The sequence below is a fragment of the Gossypium hirsutum genome, chromosome D08 (genome assembly GCF_007990345.1).
Source record: "Gossypium hirsutum isolate 1008001.06 chromosome D08, Gossypium_hirsutum_v2.1, whole genome shotgun sequence".
NCBI lineage: Eukaryota > Viridiplantae > Streptophyta > Magnoliopsida > Malvales > Malvaceae > Gossypium > Gossypium hirsutum.
In genome coordinates this window covers 12,335,711-12,356,764 of record NC_053444.1, presented here as the reverse complement: position 1 = coordinate 12,356,764, position 21,054 = coordinate 12,335,711, and the positions used below count along the sequence as shown (strand labels likewise).

Genomic DNA, 21,054 nt, shown 5'->3' with positions numbered 1-21,054 from the left:
AATTGTAAGGAGAAAATTATACGGCAATGTAGGTTTGAGTATGGAATTGATGTCGATGTGGAAAGGATGAGACAAGGTTTATCGTTAGGGTGGAGAGAGGGGTTAAATATATCATTAAAAAAATTTTCAAAGTCCCATATTAAAGTGGAGGAGGATGAGGGAATGATATGGCAATATGGAGATTCACGAGTTTTTAAGGAGCGCTTGTGGAGCATGCTAGAAAAGATTCGTGGGAGTTATTAAAGTATCTGAAGTGCGAGAATAATAAGCCATGGTTGATTCTAGAAGATTTTAATGAAATTCTGTTCTCATTTGGGAAACAAGGGGGAAGAATTCGAGAGGAAAGACATATGGTTGCTTTTCGGGAAGTGCTAGAAGATTGCGAGATGAGCGATTTGGGTTTTTCTAGGCAATGATACACATGGAAGAGAGGTAGGTTGCCTGGAAATAATATAAGGGAAATACTGGACATAGAGGTAGCTAATCCAGAATGGTGGGAACTTTTTACAGGGTATTCGGTGAACCACTTGCAACATAGCTTTTCTGATCATTGCCTGGTGGTTGTGGATACAAATGGGGATGGGAGTTTGCAATTTAGGGAAAGACAGTACCAATTTCATTTCAATATTGATTGGATACTGGATAATGACTTTGAAGAGAGAGTTAAAAGTGGTTGGAACTCGACTGAGCAGAATAATTTGGTGAAGTTAAAAGAGATGGAGTAAGCTTGAGCAATTGGGAAAAAATGAAAAAGTATTAAAGGAGCGACGAACGACAATTTTAAATTCTAAACTACTTGAATTAAGTGCAGATGAGATTAATGATGTAGTTTTGGCAGAGATTACAGAGATTAAACTGGAGTTGAATTTTATTTTAGGAATAAAGGGCGAGAATCAACTAGTTTCGGATGGGGGTTAAAAACACAGCATTTTTCATAAGAGTGCATCGAAAAAAAAAGAGCATGATTAAGGGGCTGGAGAGTGATTCTGGGAGTTGGGTTAAAGATTTTGATGAGATATCTAAAATTGCTACAGGCTATTTTAAATATTTGTTTTCGTTAAAAGAGGTTAGCAACTGCGATAGATTACTCTCGGTAATATCACCATGTATTACGGAAGGGCTTAATGATGGAATTTAAAGTAGAAGAGGTTGTTGAGGCAATGACAACCATAACTCCTCTTAAGGCATCGGGTAAGGATGGCTTTCCTGCAATATTTTTTCAAAAGTATTGGCATGTGGTAGGAGATGATGTTACTATACATTGTTTGGATGTATTAAATGGTCGACGGAATTTAAAAGAGGTGAATCATACAAACATTGTACTTATCCCTAAGATGAATTCACTAAAAACTACAAGTCAATTTCGACCTATTAGTCTTTATACTGTAACATATAAAATTATTTCGAAGCTGTTAGTCAATAGGTTTCGTCGGATGCTTAACTATTGTATCGATGACACCCAAAGGACGTTCGTGCCAAGAAGGAAAATCACAAACAATATTTTTGTGGCATATGAAATCTTGCACTCTTTCAAAAAAAGAAAATGGACTTTGAATGGTGGCTTTGCTTTAAAACTCGAAATGAGAAAAGCGTATGATAGGGTGGAGTGGTGTTTTCTGGAGAAAATGATGAGTAGAATGGGTTTTTGTGAGGATTGGATATCACTTATAATGAGGTACGTCACTAGTGTATTGTATATAATGGTGATTAATGGGGCATATGGGGATGAGTTCTGGCCTACAAGAGGGTTGAGGCAAGGAGATCCCTTAAGTCCATATTTGTTCCTAATTTGTGCTTAAGGGTTTTCGCGGTTACTTGACATGGCCAAGAGGGAAGGGAAGCTTTTTGGGGCAAGGGTGGGGAGAAGTGGTATTTCGGTGAAGTATTTATTTTTTGCTGATGATAGTGTGTTGTTTAGAGAGCCATCGATTAAGGGTGCAAATATTATAAAAAATGTTATCAATGAGTATGAAACAGTGTCGAAACAGTTGGTTAATTTTGACAAGTCTCTAATCTATTTCAGTGGGAACGTTGGACAAGAAATGCAGGATCAGTGAGGAGAATCTTGGGAGTTCAAATTTCTAATAATCCAAAGAGGTATTTGGGATTGCCAACAATGGTTGGACGTAGGAAAAAACATGTTTTGTTAGAATTAAAGAACGTTTTGTTAAGATGATGAATAACTGGAATGTGCGCTATTTATCGTCCGGGGGTAAGGAGGTATTTTTAAAGTTCGTTTTATAAGCTATTTCGATCTACGCGATGCAGTGTTTTATGTTTCCAGTTTCATTTTGTCGTGAACTTGAGAACATAATGTGTAAGTTTTGGTGGCGAATTCAAAAACCAATAAAGGCATTCATTGGTGCAAGTAGAGTGATATGTGTGTCCCCAAAGCGAAGGGGGGCTGGGTTTTAAAGAACTATCGACATTTAATATGACCCTATTGACGAATCAGGGGTGGAAAATTATTACGCAGCCTAATTGTTTGTTTGCACGAGTAATGAAGGCAAAATATTTCCCAAGAGGGGACTTCATGAGTGCAGGATTAGGTTCTTACCCTTCGTATATCTGGCGAAGTATCTGGGGAGCTAGACGACTCCTTGAGGAGGGGGTGGGTTGGAGAATTGAGGACGGCACTATAGTAAATATTTGGAATGATGCATGGTTGCCAGGGCCTGAAAATGGTAGGGTGCACTGTCAGAATATTGATATTCGATATTCTAAGGTGTCTGAATTAATCGAGAGGGAATCTGTTACCTGGAAGCAAAATGCTATTTGTTTATTAGTTGGAGAGGAGCAGCTGAAAAGAATTCTTTTGATCCCATTGGCAAGCAATGAACCACATGATGCGTTAATTTAGAGAGACAATAATACAAGGATTTATACAGTCAAAGATGGATATAAATGGCTAATTACAATGAAAGATTCTATTATACAACATGAATTTCTATTTCAGTTCTTTAAAAAAATGTGGGCTCTTAATGTGCCAACCAAGATTCGTATACATATGTGAAGGGTTGTTAATGAATTTGTGCCCACGATGCATAACCTGAGAGCCCATAAGCTTGTGGTGGATACGCTCTGTCCAATATGCCGAGCAGAAGAGGAAACGGTGAGCCATCTTTTTCGGGATTGCACTTTTACTCAACAGGTACAGCGGGAGTTGGGGGTGACTAACTCAACTACCAACAGAGAATCAAATTGGAAAAAATGGTTAGCATTAGAGTTTGAGAATTATAGTAATGAAGCATGTAAAATCAGAGCTATTTCTTTTTGGGCTCTTTGGTACAATTGCAACAGAATTTCCCATGAAGGGATAAGGGAGCGAGCACATGAAATTGTGAGGTTTATCAATGCTTATTATTCAGAAATAACGCAAATGGGTGAGATATTGAAGAATAGGCAAGAGACTAAAAGATTTGTGTGGGAACCACCTGTTGATGATGCTGTAAAAATTAATTTTGATGCTTCTTTTAATCAACATTCTCGAAGATCATGTTCACTAGTCATTGCGCGGAATAAAGAAGGATTGGTGATGGCATCGTGTACTTACTCATGGGAGAATATTTCAGATCCGGTTATAGCCGAGGCAATGGCTTGTTTGCAGGCTGTTACTATGGCCGAGGAAATAGGTTTTCAAGATATATGTGTTGAGGGAGACGCGCTAACTGTAATTAGAAAACTAAACTCTACAAAAGAAGATAGATCATGTATTAGCAGTATGATTCAAGAAATCAATGGGAGAACACCCAATTTTAGAAGAATGTGTTTTAGATTTGTACCGAGGGAAGCCAATAAAGCGGTACATGGGATGGCGATGGAAGGATGGAGATATGATAACCCCCTATACTGGATGGAGGAAGTACCGCGTGCAGTGGAAGGACTGGTGAACTGCGATAGGAGTGGCAGAGATGATGGCGGATAACTGGTTTAGTTGAGTCCGGACTTTGTGACGATTGGTCTGTCCGATGAACTCGAGGATTTTGATAAAGACAGGGGCTTGAAAGGTCAGAAATTGGTTGTTCGTGGGTAATCGGTCTCTTGAGTTGCTGATGCACAAATGATGTTGCTTAAAATGCTAGAGAAGAATGGGATTCTAGGCTTGGCTTTTCTCTTTGTTAAGATTGAGTTTGTTTGGTTTCATTTCCAAGTTTGTGTCTGTTCTGTGTGCTTTCCATTACTTTTTGTTTTGTTTTTGTGAGTTTCAAAGCATTATTTTGGTGATCAATTAGGGATGGACAGTTGTAGGGTCATTAGTCTTTAAGGCCTATAAATGAATTGCTTTCTTTTTCTATTAATAGTATCAGCTGGCATTTTCAAAAAAAAAATTGTTAGTATAATATTTTATATTATTTTGGATAGTTTTGAATAAATGATAAATATGATAATTTGAATATTTTTTAAAAAGATAATTTATTTAAATTTTTAATTAAAATAAATTCAACTTAATATTTTCTATGTTAAGCGATAAGTAATTATCTAATTATTTATTCAACACCTTTTTTTCTTTTTATTAAAAATTTTATATTAATCTAAAAATTAGAATGGTTATCAAACATAATTAAAATATTAAATATTTTATTTCAATTAAAATGATTATTGTATAGAAAAAGTCCATTTCAAAATTAAATAAATAAAATAAACAAATGGGCTTTTTAACTACGAAGAAGCTAAAGCTCAGATTATGAAGGGATCCCTTCAATGCCCAAACCCAATTAGCTATCCGCCGACTCCGAGAATCGAAGTTAAGCATGCCCCTCACCAACGCAACCCCTAAACCCTAATTTTCAATTTTTCTCTATTTATAGTTACGCCCGCAGCTGAAGCAATTGCCGTGGAATCGCTTCTTCTTCTTCTCTCTCTCTCTCTCTCTCTCTCTCTCTTTACATTTTTTTTTCTTCTCCAAGTGATGAATTTCTGAAGCTTTGATTATCTTTTTTTCTGGTTTTGTTTTCAATAACAGAAGATGGGGGAGGCTGTGATGTTGAAAACTACCTATTTTATGAAGGGGGTTTTTTCGCCCTTTTGTGATTAGAAAATCACCAATGGATCCTTCTGAGCCTTCTTCCTCGCTTCAACTTCACTGTCTTTTTATTTATTTATGAAAATATATATTATTACCTGCTTCAGAGCCATTGAAATGATGATATCCTTTTCTGAAACAATACAATGTAGACTAAAAAAATTCAGACTACAATTATCTGATCATTTTGGCTCTTAATTTTATATCAGTTTTCATCTCCTTTTTATTTGTAAGCAAATCAAGATATACCTATAGCAACAGTAATTTCTTTTTTCTTTCACATTTTGCAAAAGAGGGGAACAGTAGGGCAAAGCAAACTAGGTTTAAGGGTAGGGCAGAGAAATCTGGTTTCTTGAATATTGGAAGTTTTGTTAAATATATCTGAATTGTGGAATTGGGCGTCCCAATCTCAGCTGCAGTTTGACATTAACAATGTTTGAAGCTGCCTTCATTATCTCCTTCTCTGCTTCCTTCGCTGTGTCCATGGCTTCGCTGCATTTAGGCAAACATTTATATTGAATTTGAACCTCCAAGGCAAAATCTGAACAAATTATGAATCTAAAACGAGAAGGAAAGCTTGTTTACCGGATCATAATCTCTGGTGGCATGGTAACCTCAACTTCAAGTACCATCTTCCCTTGCAAGGTGTGTTGGGTGATGCGCTCGACCTTAAATTTCTGCAAGAATTCATGTAACCTTGAGAGCTTAAAATCAGGTTTGTTTATAACATAATGAGAGGACACACGTACCTTTGGAAACTTTGATGAGAGAATATGAGAAACAATTGCTTGAACATTCCCTTCACCGACAGACATGTTACTATTCTGTTCCGTGATTGTCTTCAAACCTTCATTTTGGTCCATTACATCAGGGGAGAACTCTACATAGGCAGGATCTACAATTTCGAAATGGAAAAAAGAGAGTTGATCTTTAAGCCAACAATTTGGAAATGCAAACAGTGTTTTTACAGCCCATAGGTAATGTGACTACCACAATGAAAAGTTGGTTTAGGGATGAACTAATCATGTAACATACCAATGTGTATGAAAACTTCGGTTACTTCGGGGTGGGATTTATGAATTTGGTGACGAACATTTTCGCCAATGCCATGGGCAGTACTAACACTAGAAAAGGGATCAACCTGCGGGTTGGAAGAATAAGAGAAAATTACTTAGTAATAGGCGATATTTTATAGCCAAATCAATAAAGACCATATACTCAATTTAGCAAAAGTTAGGCGAAGTTTATACTTTTCAATCATGCCCTCTTTGCAATACTCATTGGCAGTAAAAAATATGCTAAAAACTCACCACAATATGTGCATCAAGGTACAGATTAGAACCAGCTCTCCTTCCTCTCATTCGATGGCATCCCTACAAACAATTTTGAACAAGTTATTAATGAAGGTTGCCAAGAAAGAAAAAAGAATAACTCAGTTGTACATTTCACCAAATGCAACAGGCCAACAAATCATGATACGTTAACTGATTACGTGAATTTACTGAGATTTATTTTACATTTAGAGCAGTATCTGCTATTAACAGATATGCAAGCAAATTTTGTTAGTTACCTTGACTCCTTTAACTTGTAGAATTGTTTGATTTATGGGCTCCAATTGTTCTGTAGGTAAGGCAGCATCAACGAGTTCAAGGACGCTACAAAGTTGCCCAAAATGATATGTCAATTACGGAGTTTAGATAAATGTCATTATAATCAATAGCTGCGTCATAAGAATGCTAAAACACAACTAAACAGGTGACATAAGAATGCTGAATGCAATCAATCAAAGATAATACGAACATGATAACATTAACCTGTAATGAAAACACAGGTATTAAATAAGTAAAATAAATGCAAAAGCTTATTAAATATACCAAATTTTCAGCCAAAAACGAAAAGAAAGAAAGCCTATTTTTAGTATTGATTGATGCCATTGACATTTTAGACCTTAAAGTAAACAGTATGCTTGACTATTTCCATACTGATTGATACCATTTACCTCTTGAATTGCTGCAATTGCTGTGAAAGCTTAAAATCTTAAAATAACACCACAACAAAGCAAACAATAAGAGAGATGGAGGCAACAGGCAATGCACCTCTGGTATCCAGTTTCCAGCCCAGCTTTTAGAATCATTCCTGAGACAACCAGTCCAGCAAGAGGATCTAAAAACTTTACTCCAAGAATAGAGCCTCCTAGATCACCATGGACAAGGCATAAGGTCATTCAGTGTTCACTCATATACAATTCAATTTAAGGAAATCCACACAAATCACTCATATACAATTCAATTTAAGGAAATCCACACAAAGAGACTTAAACATTCAAGGGAGAGAGACAGACAAGGGAGGTGAAACTCGTTTAGTACGTATACAACAACCAACCCGCCAACGCAATATATATATAGAGAGAGATAGAGACTTTAAAGGTAAAATGAACCTGAAGGAGTCATGTAAATCTCAGTACTTTACTTTTGCCAATAAAATAGAAAAATTAACCAATCAGAAAATTCTTAACCAAGAAAAAAAATTATTTTCATTATTAGCACAACTTGAATCAGCAAAGTTAAGAGATAAAGAACAGCAAAGATGCTAAAGCTGCCTATATTCATTAGCTATCATTAAATTTAAAGCAAGGATTTAATTTCCCATTGCTTACCAAGCTCATAACAGGAAAACTACAATAATACAGCCAAAAAAGAAGCCTTCTTACCAACCCCAATAAGTGCAACTACCGATGAAATCGCATCTGCACGGTGATGCCATGCATTTGCCATCATCAATCCACTACCTTGCCTTTCCCCAGCTCTTTTTGTTATCCAATAAAGCCTGCATTTTAACATATAGAAATCAATACCAGAAATCAGACATGCAAAAAAAGAAGTTAAAAGAAACGAAAGTAGAATAAAGCCAACAGGGAAGCTCAATACCCTTCTTTAATACATATTGCTATAATGGTCATATTCAAAGCTAGAATAGGGTGATCCATATCAATTCCATGATGATGGCTATGCCCGTGAACCAATGAATGACCATTAACAGCTTCAGGAGCAGTGGACAGTAACCCCTGTATACAGAGAAGGTTAACTTACTGTGAGGTCCAATCTAGTTTCAATCCAAATGCAACCCCATTTTTATCAATCAATATATATTTCAGTTTTTTTTTTCCCCTTTAACATTGAGTTCTATTTTATTCTTATCCTCTTTCAACCATAAGTTATAGGAAGAAAGACAAAACCAATCATACAATTAGGAGCTCTAAAGCATGCCAAGCAATTCCACTAGCAGTAGCCAAAAGCATACAAGAAATTCCCAGAGCTCCAAGAGTTTCAAACTTACCATGTCCTGAGAATAAAACAAGGACAATTAAGAAACCTAATAATTTTTTTTTTTAAATCTTATAAGCATAACATTCATATTTCATAACTATGACCAAAAGTAAGGAAAATGGAGTAGCTTGTAGGTACAATCATAAGTAACCATATGGGTGTTCTTTGTCCTTGGGCGCATTTGCGGCTTTGAACGACCATAAAGCAATTCCACTAAGAACCTACAAACAACACCAGCAAGCAAAAATTAAATTGCTCGACTTCCAAGATTCAATTAATTAAATAAACCGCTTACAAGACTTATGTTTTTACCACGTCCGATATCGAATGGGCGGCGTCGGCAATGATGGCGGTACTTCCAGATAAGTAGCCAGTTAAAGCTTTACTAGTAGCTAAACCGATATCCGCTCCCAGACCCAAGCGAAATATTTTCTCGCCTTCCTTGGTCAAATTGTGGTGGTGATCATGGTGACCATGAGAATGACCCAAATGCCACCGTCTGGGGATGTTGTAAATGGGATTATCAGAGAAGACCCGAGGGTAAATTTGAAAATGGGGATTGAGGGACTGAATTATAATAGGGTTGGGGTGTAGATTTCTGGGTGAAGAAGAGAGTCTAGAGAGGTATGATCTGAACATGGGATTTAGATTTTGGAACCTGAATCCCATCCTTGTTTCAGCGGTTTTTGCTCCAAAATTATTGTGAAAGAAAATTGAATTTTCAGAAACTCATTTGTTTTTATAGAGAAGAGAAGGAATCCGGTGCTTGATTGGTGAGTTTTTTATACCATAAACCACCCTTCATATCAGATCTTTGATTACTATAGTTCGCCAGCGTTTAGTCCACGCATCAATTTGTAGGCTATAAATGGCCACACAGCCCACAACAACAATATTTTTTGGTAAAAAGATCTCTCTGGTTCCTTTTAATTTCAATATTGAGCAAATCAGTCCTGCTAAGAAAAAACCAGAAAATTCAATCTTTATCAATTTTAAAAGCCAGCAACTAAAAACAATTAATCACAATGTTAAAATTTTCGTGAATTGCACATATTTTATATGATATAGTAACAGATTTAGTGCTCAAAGTTTATACATTTTGTCAATTTGATCTTTGATTTAACAAATTTAACTTACAACATTTACACATTCTGTCAATTTGGCCCAATTCAACAAATTTAGCTTGCAACATTTCAAAGATTAAATTTCTTATTATATCAATTAAAATTATGTACAATTGATGAAAAACATTAATATTATGATGAATTATTCTTAGTTTCTCACAGAGGATTGAAGCATTCAGACCAATTTACTCAATAATAGAATTGAAAGAGTCAAAAGAGGTTATTTTCCTAACTTTTTTTCTTTCGAGTCTAGGATCAGTTCCAATGTCTCAAAACGCCACCGGAGCCAAATGTCTAAATGTTGGATAAAATAGTTCTACAAAGCCTTACCCATCGATTCTGAATTTAATTACCAAATACCAGAACTCTCAAACCAATAGAAAATGTTTCAACATGCTCCCCACTCGTCCGATCTTTAACTTCCATGTCCGTTTGAGATTTGGTTACGAGTCACGAGTTGCGAGATTGATTACAACAGATTCCTAGGCTAACGTCCTTTAGGGTAAATTATGACAAGTCCAACCGAATTTTAACATCTTGAGACAAAAATGGCCCAGTCTAAGCCACGGTTAAATTAAACTATTAGTCCCTGAAATAAACTGGCAATTTTTTTTTCTTTTCTTTTTTGTTTCTTTTCGTGTTGCTTATCAAATTGAACATCCAGAAAGCTGCAATTGCATTTGTAGTGTCCAGCATACAATGACGTCCCGCTTGTCCCATTGGGTTTCCAGTTTCCACATACACCCACCAAATATTTTTTATCATTATAGAACACACCCACTGTGGACGAAAAGCCTGGGTTTCTGAACCCGAAGGCCGACATTGGCAGCTAGCCTGCCTCGTCGTCATCTTCTGTCACGCCGTCTATTTCCCTGTCTGTTCGGGTCTCTATACCCAGATGAATTTCCTTGCCATGATGGCCTATCAGCTCTATAGTTCCACCCAGAATTCATTCTGGGTTCCATGTAGTTCCTTCCTGCAACATACTCTGATGACCTGTTTGGACTATTATCAGGACTCCATGACTCAAAACCTTCATTACCCGCATACTCTTTTCCCTCCCGTGGAGGGTCTGTTCGCAACTGGGGATGCATAGATCCACCAAATGATGATGCATTATAATTGTTTTGATTAGCCTGTGAATGAAGATTAGAACCCAAACTCTGTCTGCCTCTCCAAGGATCAGGCATTGGACCTAAGTTTCCCACTGGGGGTCTAGTTGAATATGGATCAGATGCATGGGGAACTTGTGGTTGTAGCTGTGTCAATGTTGGCATCAATGGAGACGGAGAAAATGAAGTTTGCACCTTTTCAGGTATATGCGGTGCCATGGAGATCGCTGCGGTTTTCACATTCATGGTTTCGACCCACATCGAAGGACCAGCTGCAGCTGATGAGTTTGTTAAAGAGTTCACAAGGGATGGATTTTTCATGGTTAAGGCTATATCGGAAGCCGGCAAATTAGAAGGGTGACCATGGTTTGAAAATGCAACATTAGGAGAATGTCGCTTATCAAGGGTCGTGGCATTTGATTGAGGCAATAACTCTGCCATGGCTGCTGCAAGCTGTTGAGCTAATGAAAGGCCATTTGCTTCTTGTTGTGGTGCCGCCATGCCAGTGGCAGAAAGCCGTTCAGCAACGGGAATTGGGGTGACAACTCCAACAGAAGCTTGAGCAACTCTGTTTCCCATTTGACTATGCTGTGAAAAAGGGTTCCTGACTGCCTCCGGTCTCCATCCACTCTGCAAATTAAACATATACATTAAGATCAAATTTAAAAAACAATGATAATTTGCCTACTTATATCATGCTCATGTAAAAAAAATGATGTCACAAAATCACAGATCCCCTGGATGTATATCCTGAACTGTAGCAATGATAATGAGGTGCAGAAATATAGTTGCTTAGGCCAGGTCAACAAAAGTGAATGCCTCCTGACTTTTCCCAGACAATCCATAAAACTGAACCCACATGGCCTGATAAAACCTGTTCCATACCATCTGCCACGTCTTCATATCTGGATGCCTGTCGAAGATATCCATCGATGATTTATATAAACCATTCGCTCTTCCCCATGTGGATATCTTTAGATTAAATTGGTTCCATTTTTCTATTTAAATTCTCTCATACTTTTAGCCTTATAATAATTTTCCACCAGATTAATTATATTGTTTTTTTCAGTGAATGCGGGTTCCTACATGTAGTTTTCATTTTTAATTTTGTATGAAATGTGGATCCCCCTATTGAAACTGAAAATAAATTCTTGGTAGAAGCCTATTATATCACGCACCGTTCCAGGATTGGTCGATGGTGTTGGGGATGGAAGAGAGACTTCAACTTTCTCTTCCACATTATTACCAGTATCAGCCCCACCAGCCTTAATCATGTCTAGCAGCTTCACTGTTTCTTCACTTGTTAAGTTACCAGCTTGGCCAGAAGTCAAGGCAAAAACCAGAGCTGGGTTTTTTAGCAGTACAGCTAACAACTCAAGATCTGGCTCAGCTGAAACGGCACCACCAGTTTGGGAGGTAGAAGGTTCCAAAGTAGCTGCACCATTAACATGTTCACCGTGGGTAACCTGTGTTTCAGTCTCATTATCAGGTGGCTGTTCAGTTGGGATTTCTGGGGTCAATGAATCATCATGGTCCATTTCTCGATCCCATGGTTCCTTGGGGTTAGAGGGTATCTCCTGGTTCGTGTAATAGAAAGTTTCCCTCTCTCTACGGTTTCTGTTTTTCTGCACATGAACCTCTTTGCTACTCTCACCAGCACCAACGCTCCAAAGGTCGTTGATTTTTACTTCTGCAGAAAAAGAAAATGACAACAGTCTGAAACCCCGCAGAACAATTAAAGAGTGAGATGACTCGTGTGACTCCAACAAAAAGAAGAAACTGAAGATTTAACAAAACAAGCTTAGAGAGAGAAAGTGTGAGAATATCAAATTCAATCTGTGAGGAAGACTTAGCTGTTCAGTTGTCTTACACATTGGCTAGTTGGGAAGGTCATTATGAGAGAAAATAAAAACGAAACGATGAGATGAGATGAGATGAAGAACATCAAACGCAATTGAGTCTAATTATCTGCCACCTTCAACTATCTTTATATCTGAAGATTGTATCATAGTTCAATAGTAACCGACTCTAATTATCAAATAAAAAATTGCTCTATTACTATCACTGGCTTAGAATACAGAGAACATTACAGGCAGATTGAAGAAACCTGTTCTTGTTAATATTATCATTATTATAATATCAAGAAGAATTTGCTGGAAAGAAGCAAAGCATGTAAATGGAAGCATCACAGGAAATTTTCTCTACTGTTTTGTTATAGCACCATATCAATTCCTTAGCATATTTTGCTAATACAACAATAACTCTTCAAAATATTCAAGATTTGCTTCCAAAATCATAACATATTTGCTTTGACCATATCAATTCCTTAGCATCCAGATCTCAAGTTAAAAGCATAAAAGAAAAACCCTTATTGCAATTAGTCGGATAATTACACCTTGGAATCACTAGTCATTCAAGAGTGAAGCCCTATAAGGCTTCAATCAATCTCAATTGAGCAACCCTTTGAAGAATATATTAAATGACCGCACTTTTATTGGTCAAGCAACAGCCTTTTGGCACCATCTGCCTTGGAACAAGACACTGATTTTAAACAGCCAGCATGATCCTATTGAAGCAAAAGAATACTCCAATCTCCATAGTTTGACAATGAAAACCTGGTAGAGATTGGACTAACCACTGTGTTAGCAAAAGATTCTTGAAAATTTTATCTACCATGACTAGCCGTCACTAAAGTTTTAAACCAATGATTTTCATTTTCTCTGGTATACCTTTTTGATGTACAATTCGCCAACGTGCTGATGCTAAAAACAAATTAAAAACAATCAAGGCACAGAAACGAACTTTTGAAATAGACCAAAAATCAATATATACGGTAAATCAGAATCCTAACATTTTCAAATTTCAACAGGAATATTTCCACCTTGACGGTACAATTATCATCACATATCAATGATATTTCTAGATAAAGAGGGGAAAGCGCATAGGCAACAAAACCAATTCCCAACCGTCGAGCAAAAAAAGAAAAAAGGTTTTCGGGTTGTCAACCATTCCTATTGGGAAAGAAGGATAGAAAAGGAAAAAGATTGAAAGTAATGGGATGGAAAATGAAAGTTCCTCCATCGAGGATGTTTAAACGGCATTCACTACCATCTAAAACAGTTTGACCATATCAATTCCTTAGCATCCAGATCTCAAGTTAATAGCATAAAAGAAAAACCCTTATAGCAATTAGTCGGATAATTACACCTTTGAAACACTAGTCATTCAAGAGTGAAGCTCTATAAGGCTTCAATCAATCTCAATTGAGCAACCCTTAGAAGAATATATTAAATGACCGCACTTTTATTGGTCAAGCAACAGCCTTTTGGCAACATCTGCCTTGGAACAAGGCACTGATTTTAAACAGCCAGCATGATCCTATTGAAGCAAAAGAATACTCCAATCTCCATAGTTTGATAATGAAAACCTGGTAGAGATTGGACTAACCACTGTGTTAGCAAAAGATTCTTGAAAATTTATCTACCATGACTAGCTGTCACTAAAGTTTTAAACCAATGATTTCATTTTCTCTGGTATACCTTTTTGATGTACAATTCGCCAACGTGCCGATGCTAAAAACAAATTAAAAACAATCAAGGCACAGAAACTAACTTTTGAAATAGACCAAAAATCAATATATACAGTAAATCAGAATCCTAACATTTTCAAATTTCAACAGGAATATTTCCACCTTGACGGTACAATTATCATCACATATCAAGAAAGATATTTGTAATTTTTTTTTACTTCTGATATTTCTAGATAAAAAGGGAAAGCGCATAGACAACAAAACCAATTCCCAACCATCGAGCAAAAAATGAAAAAAGGTTTTCGGGTTGTTAACCATTCCTATTGGGAAAGAAGGATAGAAAGGGAAAAAGATTGAAAGTAATGGGATGGAAAATGAAACTTCCTCCATTAAGGATGTTTAAACGGCATTCACTACCGTCTAAAACAGGGTATTAACAGAAAGCAAAAGGAACTAAAGAAATACACTAACGCAAATTTACCTGGTGGTATGTGCCATGGGATTTTGACCTTCTGGCATTTCTCCCATGGAGACTCCTTTGAAGCCACAGGCTGTTTCGGATCAAGAGACGTTTCCACCCTGCTAGAAGTTTTGGGGGGAAGTACTACAGGTTTCTTTTGTTCTTCAGCTGGGTGGGAGGGAACTTTAGAAACTGGCCGAGAAAAGCTGGCCTTAGAAGGTGAAGATTTGTTCAGACCTTCACTCTTCACTTCATTCATCCCATTAGAGGAGGAACCAGTTTTCCCATGTTTACTCTGCATATATAGAGCACGCATTTTTGCTTTTTGGATATCATCAGCAGACATAGGGCGACTTTGACTAATTGGTACTGGTCTTGTCGTTTGGGAGTTTTTGCCAGCCACTTTTTGCCCTGGCTGTTCCACTAACTGAACCCTCCTACGTTCCCTGCTGTCTGGACTAGCTAAGGCACTGTGCTACTCAGAAAAGAACTAACAATTGCATATACACCATCTTCCATTTTTAAATTAATTAAGATGGAGCAGTAAAACAGAAGAATAGACAGAAAAGAAATTCTAGCAGATGGATCATATCTAGCAGTAACTGAATCAGAAAAATTCTAATTTCAAAACCTGCATATCCTCACCCCACCCGGCACCCCAACCCAAAACAAATTAATGATAATAGAAATCCAAAGTCTTTAAGGGCGAAAAACAATTGCCACACAAACAAGAACTCTGAACTCTAATTGGGGAGAAAAACAGATGCCAAGCCTACCTCTCATAAGGTAAAAAAATATATAGTTATCAGTAACCTGACCAAAAGTAAATAAAGAAGGGGGAGGGAACAGGGAGTATCAGTAAACATAACAAATGATGACAAGGATACGAGAACTCGAAACACCAAGGAGGTTCTTCTTAGCGGAGTCATCCATGGAAGCTGGTAGCAGTTTCAAAACTTGTGGAGACTCCTTCCTGAATGAACTATTACCTTTATTATCTCCACATTACAAAATGCCAAGAATGACAACCAGCATATAAACATCAGATACAAATATAAAAAAATTCCACACCTGACATTAGAGGTTGCAAGAGTTCCTTCCTGGAAGACCATTAAAAATTTATTAGGAAAGACGCCAAACAATCATATAGCCATTTTAACACATTTTATTTAAAATTTCTATACTTACAGAATTGTAAACATTTGACTGCCACGAGCCATGACCCATAATTTCACTGATACTGTAGTCAGAGAGCAATAATAGGCATTAAATTGAAAGAAATCAAGCAAATATAGGAGACAGATGTAAACTTGCCTCTGTTTCAGCAACATCTCATTCTGTGTTTCAGTAGAGGACCTCAAACCATTCGGTTTCTTCGCAGCTTGGCTTCTAGCAAACATTTTGCTCCACCGTGATATCAAAAGCCTTGCCCTGTTTGATATGTCTGATCTTCAAATCAGATAAATGAGATCCAAGGTACCACAAAGCATAAAAATAAATACAGCTCAGCAGAAAAACTATTTTCACCATAAATGAAGATTATTATCTACAATTGGATTTCTTATCACATATTGTACTTCAACTAGACAACAATTAGGGTGTCCTTGGTTAAGTGGAAAGTGGAGGGATGGGAGGAGGGAATGGAAAAGTAGGAAGAAAATAAATTTAGAGTAAGCTTGGTTGGGAAGAAAAGTGAGAGGAAAGAAAATAGGAGAAATGATCATGTTAGTTCAAAATTATGCATTTTTCAAATGTTTTATTTCTTTCCTTCCATTTTTCAACTCTACCAAGCAATGGAAGTTAAGAAAAGTAGTTTTCTTTCCATTTTTCCATCTCTCCTACCAAGCACACCTATGGAAAGAAAAATTATGTTTTCCATCCTTCTAGTTTCCTACCCTTTCAATTTTCCATCATTCCAATTTTCTTTCCACTCTAACAAGCAAAGCCTTAGTGACCAATAAGAAAAACTATATCCACTCGGATTTTCCATCAGTGGTTTCCCTTTCTTCTCAAACAATTATCAGGGATAAAGTAAGAAACCAAAAGCAGCCACTAAAATGGACTCCAATAGCAAGAGAGACTGTTGGCATTAGTCTTCCCAGCATTTCACTCTGAACAATTAACTTCAAAGATTTGTGTTGGGGGGAGGGGGGTGGACAAAGTATTGGACCAGAAAAGTTAACACAACATTAGCAAAATATGAACGTTTCAATAGGGCCATAAATCATTATCAGAAATAACACATTGGTTAAAATCTAAGATGATCCAACCACACTGAGACAAACACAATGATAAGGTACACAGAGAAGAAAAAGCAGAAGAATTAAATTCCAACCAACAAATGCATACCTGAAAACCTGTACAAACACAACTTGTTAACACTTTGCAGTATGGCGGACATATGTTCGGGAAGTGCTTTTTGTAGAGGTAAATGAGAAAGAACCTGCATTCCAAATATTAACTGTAACCTTGGTAAAAAGTTACCAATAAAGGAACACATAAATCATCTGCATATAATCTATTTATACCTTGAGGATGATCAAGACAACAGTAGTTTGTTCTTCAACAGCTGCTTGACTCAACCAGGTTGCTAAAATCATCACACCACCTTTATTTAAAAACCTGCAAGATAAAGAGACACTACTAAATCAAAGAACACAAGCAGCAGTATGCTGACTGCATTAAGTTTCCTTGATAAGTACCAATATAGTACTGAAGGATTTAGTATCTGCAAGGTCCACTCCATCAGTTTCACCTGCCCGGAAAATGTTTCTTCTTTATGCATCTTACTGAATATGTTTTCAACAAAATGCTTATCCAATTCGTCTATGCCAGTAAGAGAATCGTCCTGTGTCGAGCATGATGGTGCTTCTTCAGAACTGACAGGGCCAACAGAGTTTAAGGGAACTGGCTCAACTGGTATAACAGCTTCAGACCCAGTTGGAAGCACCCCATCTTCTGCTTCTTTACAAGCATTAGATCTTAACGCTTTCTCCCTTGACAGCCGAACCTGCTTTCTCACCCTAGTGCGTTGGCTATTAAAAAAATCACGCACCTACAATTTAACATTAATCAATCAAAAGGCATTCTCTGGAAGACAGTATGATGGGAAGCAATTGCATGTTGCTATATAACAAAAAGTTGGAAGTAGATAATTGAATTTACATTACTTCTACACGACGATCGATTAAAATAACTGCAAACCGTTTCTTAATATCTTGTACATCATTGGCCAGAAGAAATGGACAAGAATTAATGTTAAAAACTACACATGATATCAATTATTAAATATATATACCTGTGTGACAGTAACGCCAAATTGAGCACTAATCTCACGGGATTCTTTCTTAGTAATCGCATCTTTAATGGAAAAAACAGCTTGCATATACTTTACAGCCTTAGGGTTTAGCAAATCTCTTGGTCGTTTCCCTGGGAAAAATTATTCGATAATTTAGATAGCAATGTAAAAAACCACGTCCTAATTCATAGAACATCACCCATTCTACATTAGGAAACAATCGCACATCAATAACCACAAAGGAAATCAGCTGAAGCTAACAATCTCAAAATAATTACACAATTACACCCATGCCTTCGCTAGGAAATACTAAAGTAGCTCCTAAAAGTATCTCAAGTGACCCCACAAAGCAACTTTGGCAGATACTCACCAATTTTTATGGACAAAGCACCAGCTGCCTGCAAAATGGTAAATAAAGAATTTAAAATTTTATACATGAGGTTCTTTTTGTCAACTTTGACCAAAGGGAGAAAAAAACTAAATTTTGGAATGACGAACCATTTCTTGGGCGAGAGGATTGACACCGGTGAGTTTGCATTGTGTAACAACAACGTTCTGAAGCTGGTCGATCTGGCTGTGGAAGAGCTCCCTCTGAATTTCTATGAACTTCTGAATAGACTCCACGGTGCTCCCAATCTCTAGCTCTGCCAGATTCTCCTTCAACACATCCATCACCTACGCTCCAGATTGATAACTCTAAGCTCCACGCACCAGATCGATGCCTACCTCGCATTGGAGTTCAGGGCATCAGTAATTATGAGAACAAAAATAATTAAAAAGTAATTAACTTTTTTTATTATTCGATTGAAAACGAATTATTAGGGTTAGGGTTTTGCAATTTAGAGAAAGAATATCGAATTGAGAAGATAGAGAGAGCAGCGAATAAGGGTACAGACGAGGTAGGATAGTAAAGCCCCGAGAAAAAAACTTTGTAGGCATCAACCACGCGCTGAAATTACCGCGGGCGCGCGTATGGTTTACTCTAGACCTACTTTTTTTTTTCTAAAATGTAATTTAATATTCAGAAAAAGAAAAAGGCCAATTTAAAGAAATATGCTGAATTTTTAAGATATTCAAGTATTAAGGCCGTTTTTTTTATATATTTATAAGAATATGTGTTTTTTTTAGAGAAATGAAAATACGTTTTATAGGATACGTTTTCAGGCTAAATCCAATTATTATAATACTCAACAGTCATATTTTTTTTCTATATAAATGCCTCCAAACTTCATTCTTTTCAACTCAAACTCAATTCTCAATTTTTAATTCTTAATTCTTAATTCTCTCAATAATTTCATTTTAAATCTTTCTTTGAATCCTATTCTTTTCGTATTTTATTCCTTATTTATAAAAAAGCAAACCAGTTAATTCGTTTGGATTACAAGCATATCTCCAATATTCAATTACAAATGGGAAGAAAATATTATTAAATTATTAAATTTTAATTAGTTAATTATTATATTGTTAAGATTATTAATTTTTTATGTTTATATACTCAGGCTGAAGATCAGATTTTTGAGACATAAATATACAATTTAAGTGAGAGTGCATCGGTTGCCATTTGTGGACACTTGCGAGATACGAGATTTTTATACATGGCTCGCATGCTAGGGGGACTAAATTGGATCCCCACTTATCAATGTTTTGGTGGAAAGATGGAGACCGAAGACACACACATCCCATCTTCCCTGCGGTAAGTGTACAATTACACTCGAGGATATTGGTTTACAACTCGATCTACTGGTCAATAAGGAAGTCGTTACAGGCCCAGTGGCGAGTGCCAATTGGAACGCAACATGCGAGTAACAACTAGGGAAGGTACCGAAAAAGTCTAGGGGTAGTTAGATCAAGATAGGATGTTGGAGGACAACTTCAAAACTATTAAGACTTCCGTAAGTGACATTGAAAAAGAACAATTCACGTGTGTATTCATCTTGAGGTTGTTCAAAGGTCTGCTTATGCCAAATAAATCTCAAATTTTGGTACATTTGAGGTGGCTTTTTCTTCAATCATGAGCATGGTATCGACTATCATTTTTACGCCATTGAGTGGACCCCCTTATGAATTCTCACTCATAATATGGTAAAATTCATTTCATAATATCATTATCATAATATTTTTTCACTGTTGTAATTTTGAAAAAATATATTATTTGAATAGGTGGAACAATTACGTGAGACACAGATGTATACCGACCGAGCTCGAGGATATCCAACTAGCTTTAGATCAACAACCTAAATAAGAGGTTAGTTTATGAAATTCAAAGTTATATAATATTTATTTTAGCACTTGAAATTAAATATTATGTACGTGCTAAAATTTATAAATTCGTACTACAATTTGTATGGATGTCATCTACGGATCCGAGAATTCAAGAATGCGTCCCGGTCAAAATTTTGGCTAATCACAACATCTTACATGTTAAAGTGCCATTGATTGTTTTTTCAACAGTTGAGATGCACGAATCTGACCGAATGATGCGATAGCTTGAGTGTCGCAACGTATTCCACCACCACCCAAAGAGCTCGATGACCTGCACAATATTGACTTTCAGGGAAAACTTAAGGAAGATTGGCCAACATTCCATAATAAGTATATCAAGATATGGTAGCATAGGTACGATTACTTGCGAACTTGTAAACCATTTCTCACACTGGCATTGGCGACATTTTTGTATTACTGCCGGATGCAGAAAGAAGTAGGCAATGTCACTGTAGGAGGCTAATATAAAGGCCCATTAATCTTAGGATAGGAGAAAATGTCGTGGAGGGATTAACATCTGTTCCATCTTCATAGGAGGACCCGATTGTCGTGCAAACTCCTGATCAGTATGGTTCATATATTTTTTGTGTTAACCCAATTTATTTTACACAAGTATCACAGCACGTACCATCAGTCACTACATCAACACATTCTCCAAGTGTAGATTTCGCACCACCCCCACCCACAATATCATATTACACGCTGATGCCACCAGTAACACCAACGTATCCTGTATTACTAAAATTCTCACATTTTATCCGCAATTAAGTTATTCATCACCATACAATTATCCATCGATAGTGTTACAAACACCACTAACATCATTGTTCTATCGAGGTGGGTCATCCTCGCAACCCCCTATTCATACAAGAGAAGATGTACGATAGGCGGCTAAGACCCAGACCTAGTCAACCACAAAA

The 21,054-nt window shown here is 36.8% G+C and overlaps 3 protein-coding genes and 2 non-coding genes across 6 annotated transcripts; 3 read left to right on the top strand and 2 right to left on the bottom strand.

The window, feature by feature from the left end:
• The first annotated feature begins 3,040 nt into the window (after positions 1 to 3,040).
• Positions 3,041 to 3,925, top strand: LOC107907782 (uncharacterized). Its single transcript, XM_016835101.1, has one exon. It carries the CDS (start codon positions 3,041 to 3,043, stop codon positions 3,923 to 3,925), a length of 885 nt encoding a protein of 294 aa, XP_016690590.1.
• Positions 3,926 to 4,969: 1,044 nt separating this feature from the next.
• On the top strand, positions 4,970 to 5,067 carry LOC121220654 (small nucleolar RNA R41). Its single transcript, XR_005917873.1, has one exon. It is a non-coding gene; the product is annotated as a small nucleolar RNA R41 (small nucleolar RNA).
• A 66-nt stretch (positions 5,068 to 5,133) lies between these two features.
• On the top strand, positions 5,134 to 5,211 carry LOC121220655 (small nucleolar RNA Z155). Its single transcript, XR_005917874.1, has one exon. It is a non-coding gene; the product is annotated as a small nucleolar RNA Z155 (small nucleolar RNA).
• Positions 5,173 to 9,184, bottom strand: LOC107913473 (metal tolerance protein C1). Its single transcript, XM_016842074.2, has 12 exons — positions 8,662 to 9,184; positions 8,501 to 8,570; positions 8,268 to 8,365; positions 7,951 to 8,087; positions 7,734 to 7,849; positions 7,120 to 7,216; positions 6,594 to 6,678; positions 6,334 to 6,396; positions 6,059 to 6,164; positions 5,773 to 5,918; positions 5,609 to 5,700; positions 5,173 to 5,515 (listed from the first exon to the last, which is right to left on the bottom strand). Exons 1-12 carry the CDS (start codon positions 9,016 to 9,018, stop codon positions 5,395 to 5,397), a joined length of 1,488 nt encoding a protein of 495 aa, XP_016697563.2. The 5' UTR covers positions 9,019 to 9,184; the 3' UTR covers positions 5,173 to 5,394.
• An 884-nt stretch (positions 9,185 to 10,068) lies between these two features.
• On the bottom strand, positions 10,069 to 18,823 carry LOC107913458 (homeobox protein LUMINIDEPENDENS). Of its 2 annotated transcripts, none has more exons than XM_016842057.2 (13): positions 18,371 to 18,823; positions 18,243 to 18,270; positions 17,873 to 18,003; positions 17,277 to 17,629; positions 17,103 to 17,196; positions 16,924 to 17,017; positions 15,889 to 16,018; positions 15,763 to 15,814; positions 15,646 to 15,674; positions 15,462 to 15,547; positions 14,596 to 15,027; positions 11,764 to 12,275; positions 10,069 to 11,215 (listed from the first exon to the last, which is right to left on the bottom strand). In XM_016842057.2, exons 1-13 carry the CDS (start codon positions 18,542 to 18,544, stop codon positions 10,319 to 10,321), a joined length of 3,012 nt encoding a protein of 1,003 aa, XP_016697546.2. In that variant the 5' UTR covers positions 18,545 to 18,823; the 3' UTR covers positions 10,069 to 10,318. The 2 variants fall into 2 exon arrangements, with proteins under 2 accessions (XP_016697546.2, XP_016697536.2); XM_016842047.2 differs by having other exon boundaries at positions 15,462 to 15,556; positions 18,371 to 18,772.
• Between the last annotated feature and the right edge of the window lie 2,231 nt (positions 18,824 to 21,054).

Excerpts from the sequence above, each read along its gene's own strand:
- LOC107907782 (XM_016835101.1), top strand. The coding sequence starts at position 3,041 with ATGCATAACCTGAGAGCCCATAAGCTTGTGGTGGATACGCTCTGTCCA.
- LOC107913473 (XM_016842074.2), bottom strand. The coding sequence starts at position 9,018 with ATGGGATTCAGGTTCCAAAATCTAAATCCCATGTTCAGATCATACCTC. Across the intron at positions 8,088-8,267 it reads ATGCTTTAGAGCTCCTAATT|GGGTTACTGTCCACTGCTCC; the intron begins GTATGATTGGTT and ends CTCTGTATACAG. Across the intron at positions 7,217-7,733 it reads AGTTGCACTTATTGGGGTTG|GAGGCTCTATTCTTGGAGTA; the intron begins GTAAGAAGGCTT and ends ATGGTGATCTAG.
- LOC107913458 (XM_016842047.2), bottom strand. The coding sequence starts at position 18,544 with ATGGATGTGTTGAAGGAGAATCTGGCAGAGCTAGAGATTGGGAGCACC. Across the intron at positions 18,004-18,242 it reads TGCTTTGTCCATAAAAATTG|GGAAACGACCAAGAGATTTG; the intron begins GTGAGTATCTGC and ends AATTTTTCCCAG. Across the intron at positions 15,815-15,888 it reads GAGATGTTGCTGAAACAGAG|TATCAGTGAAATTATGGGTC; the intron begins GCAAGTTTACAT and ends CTCTGACTACAG.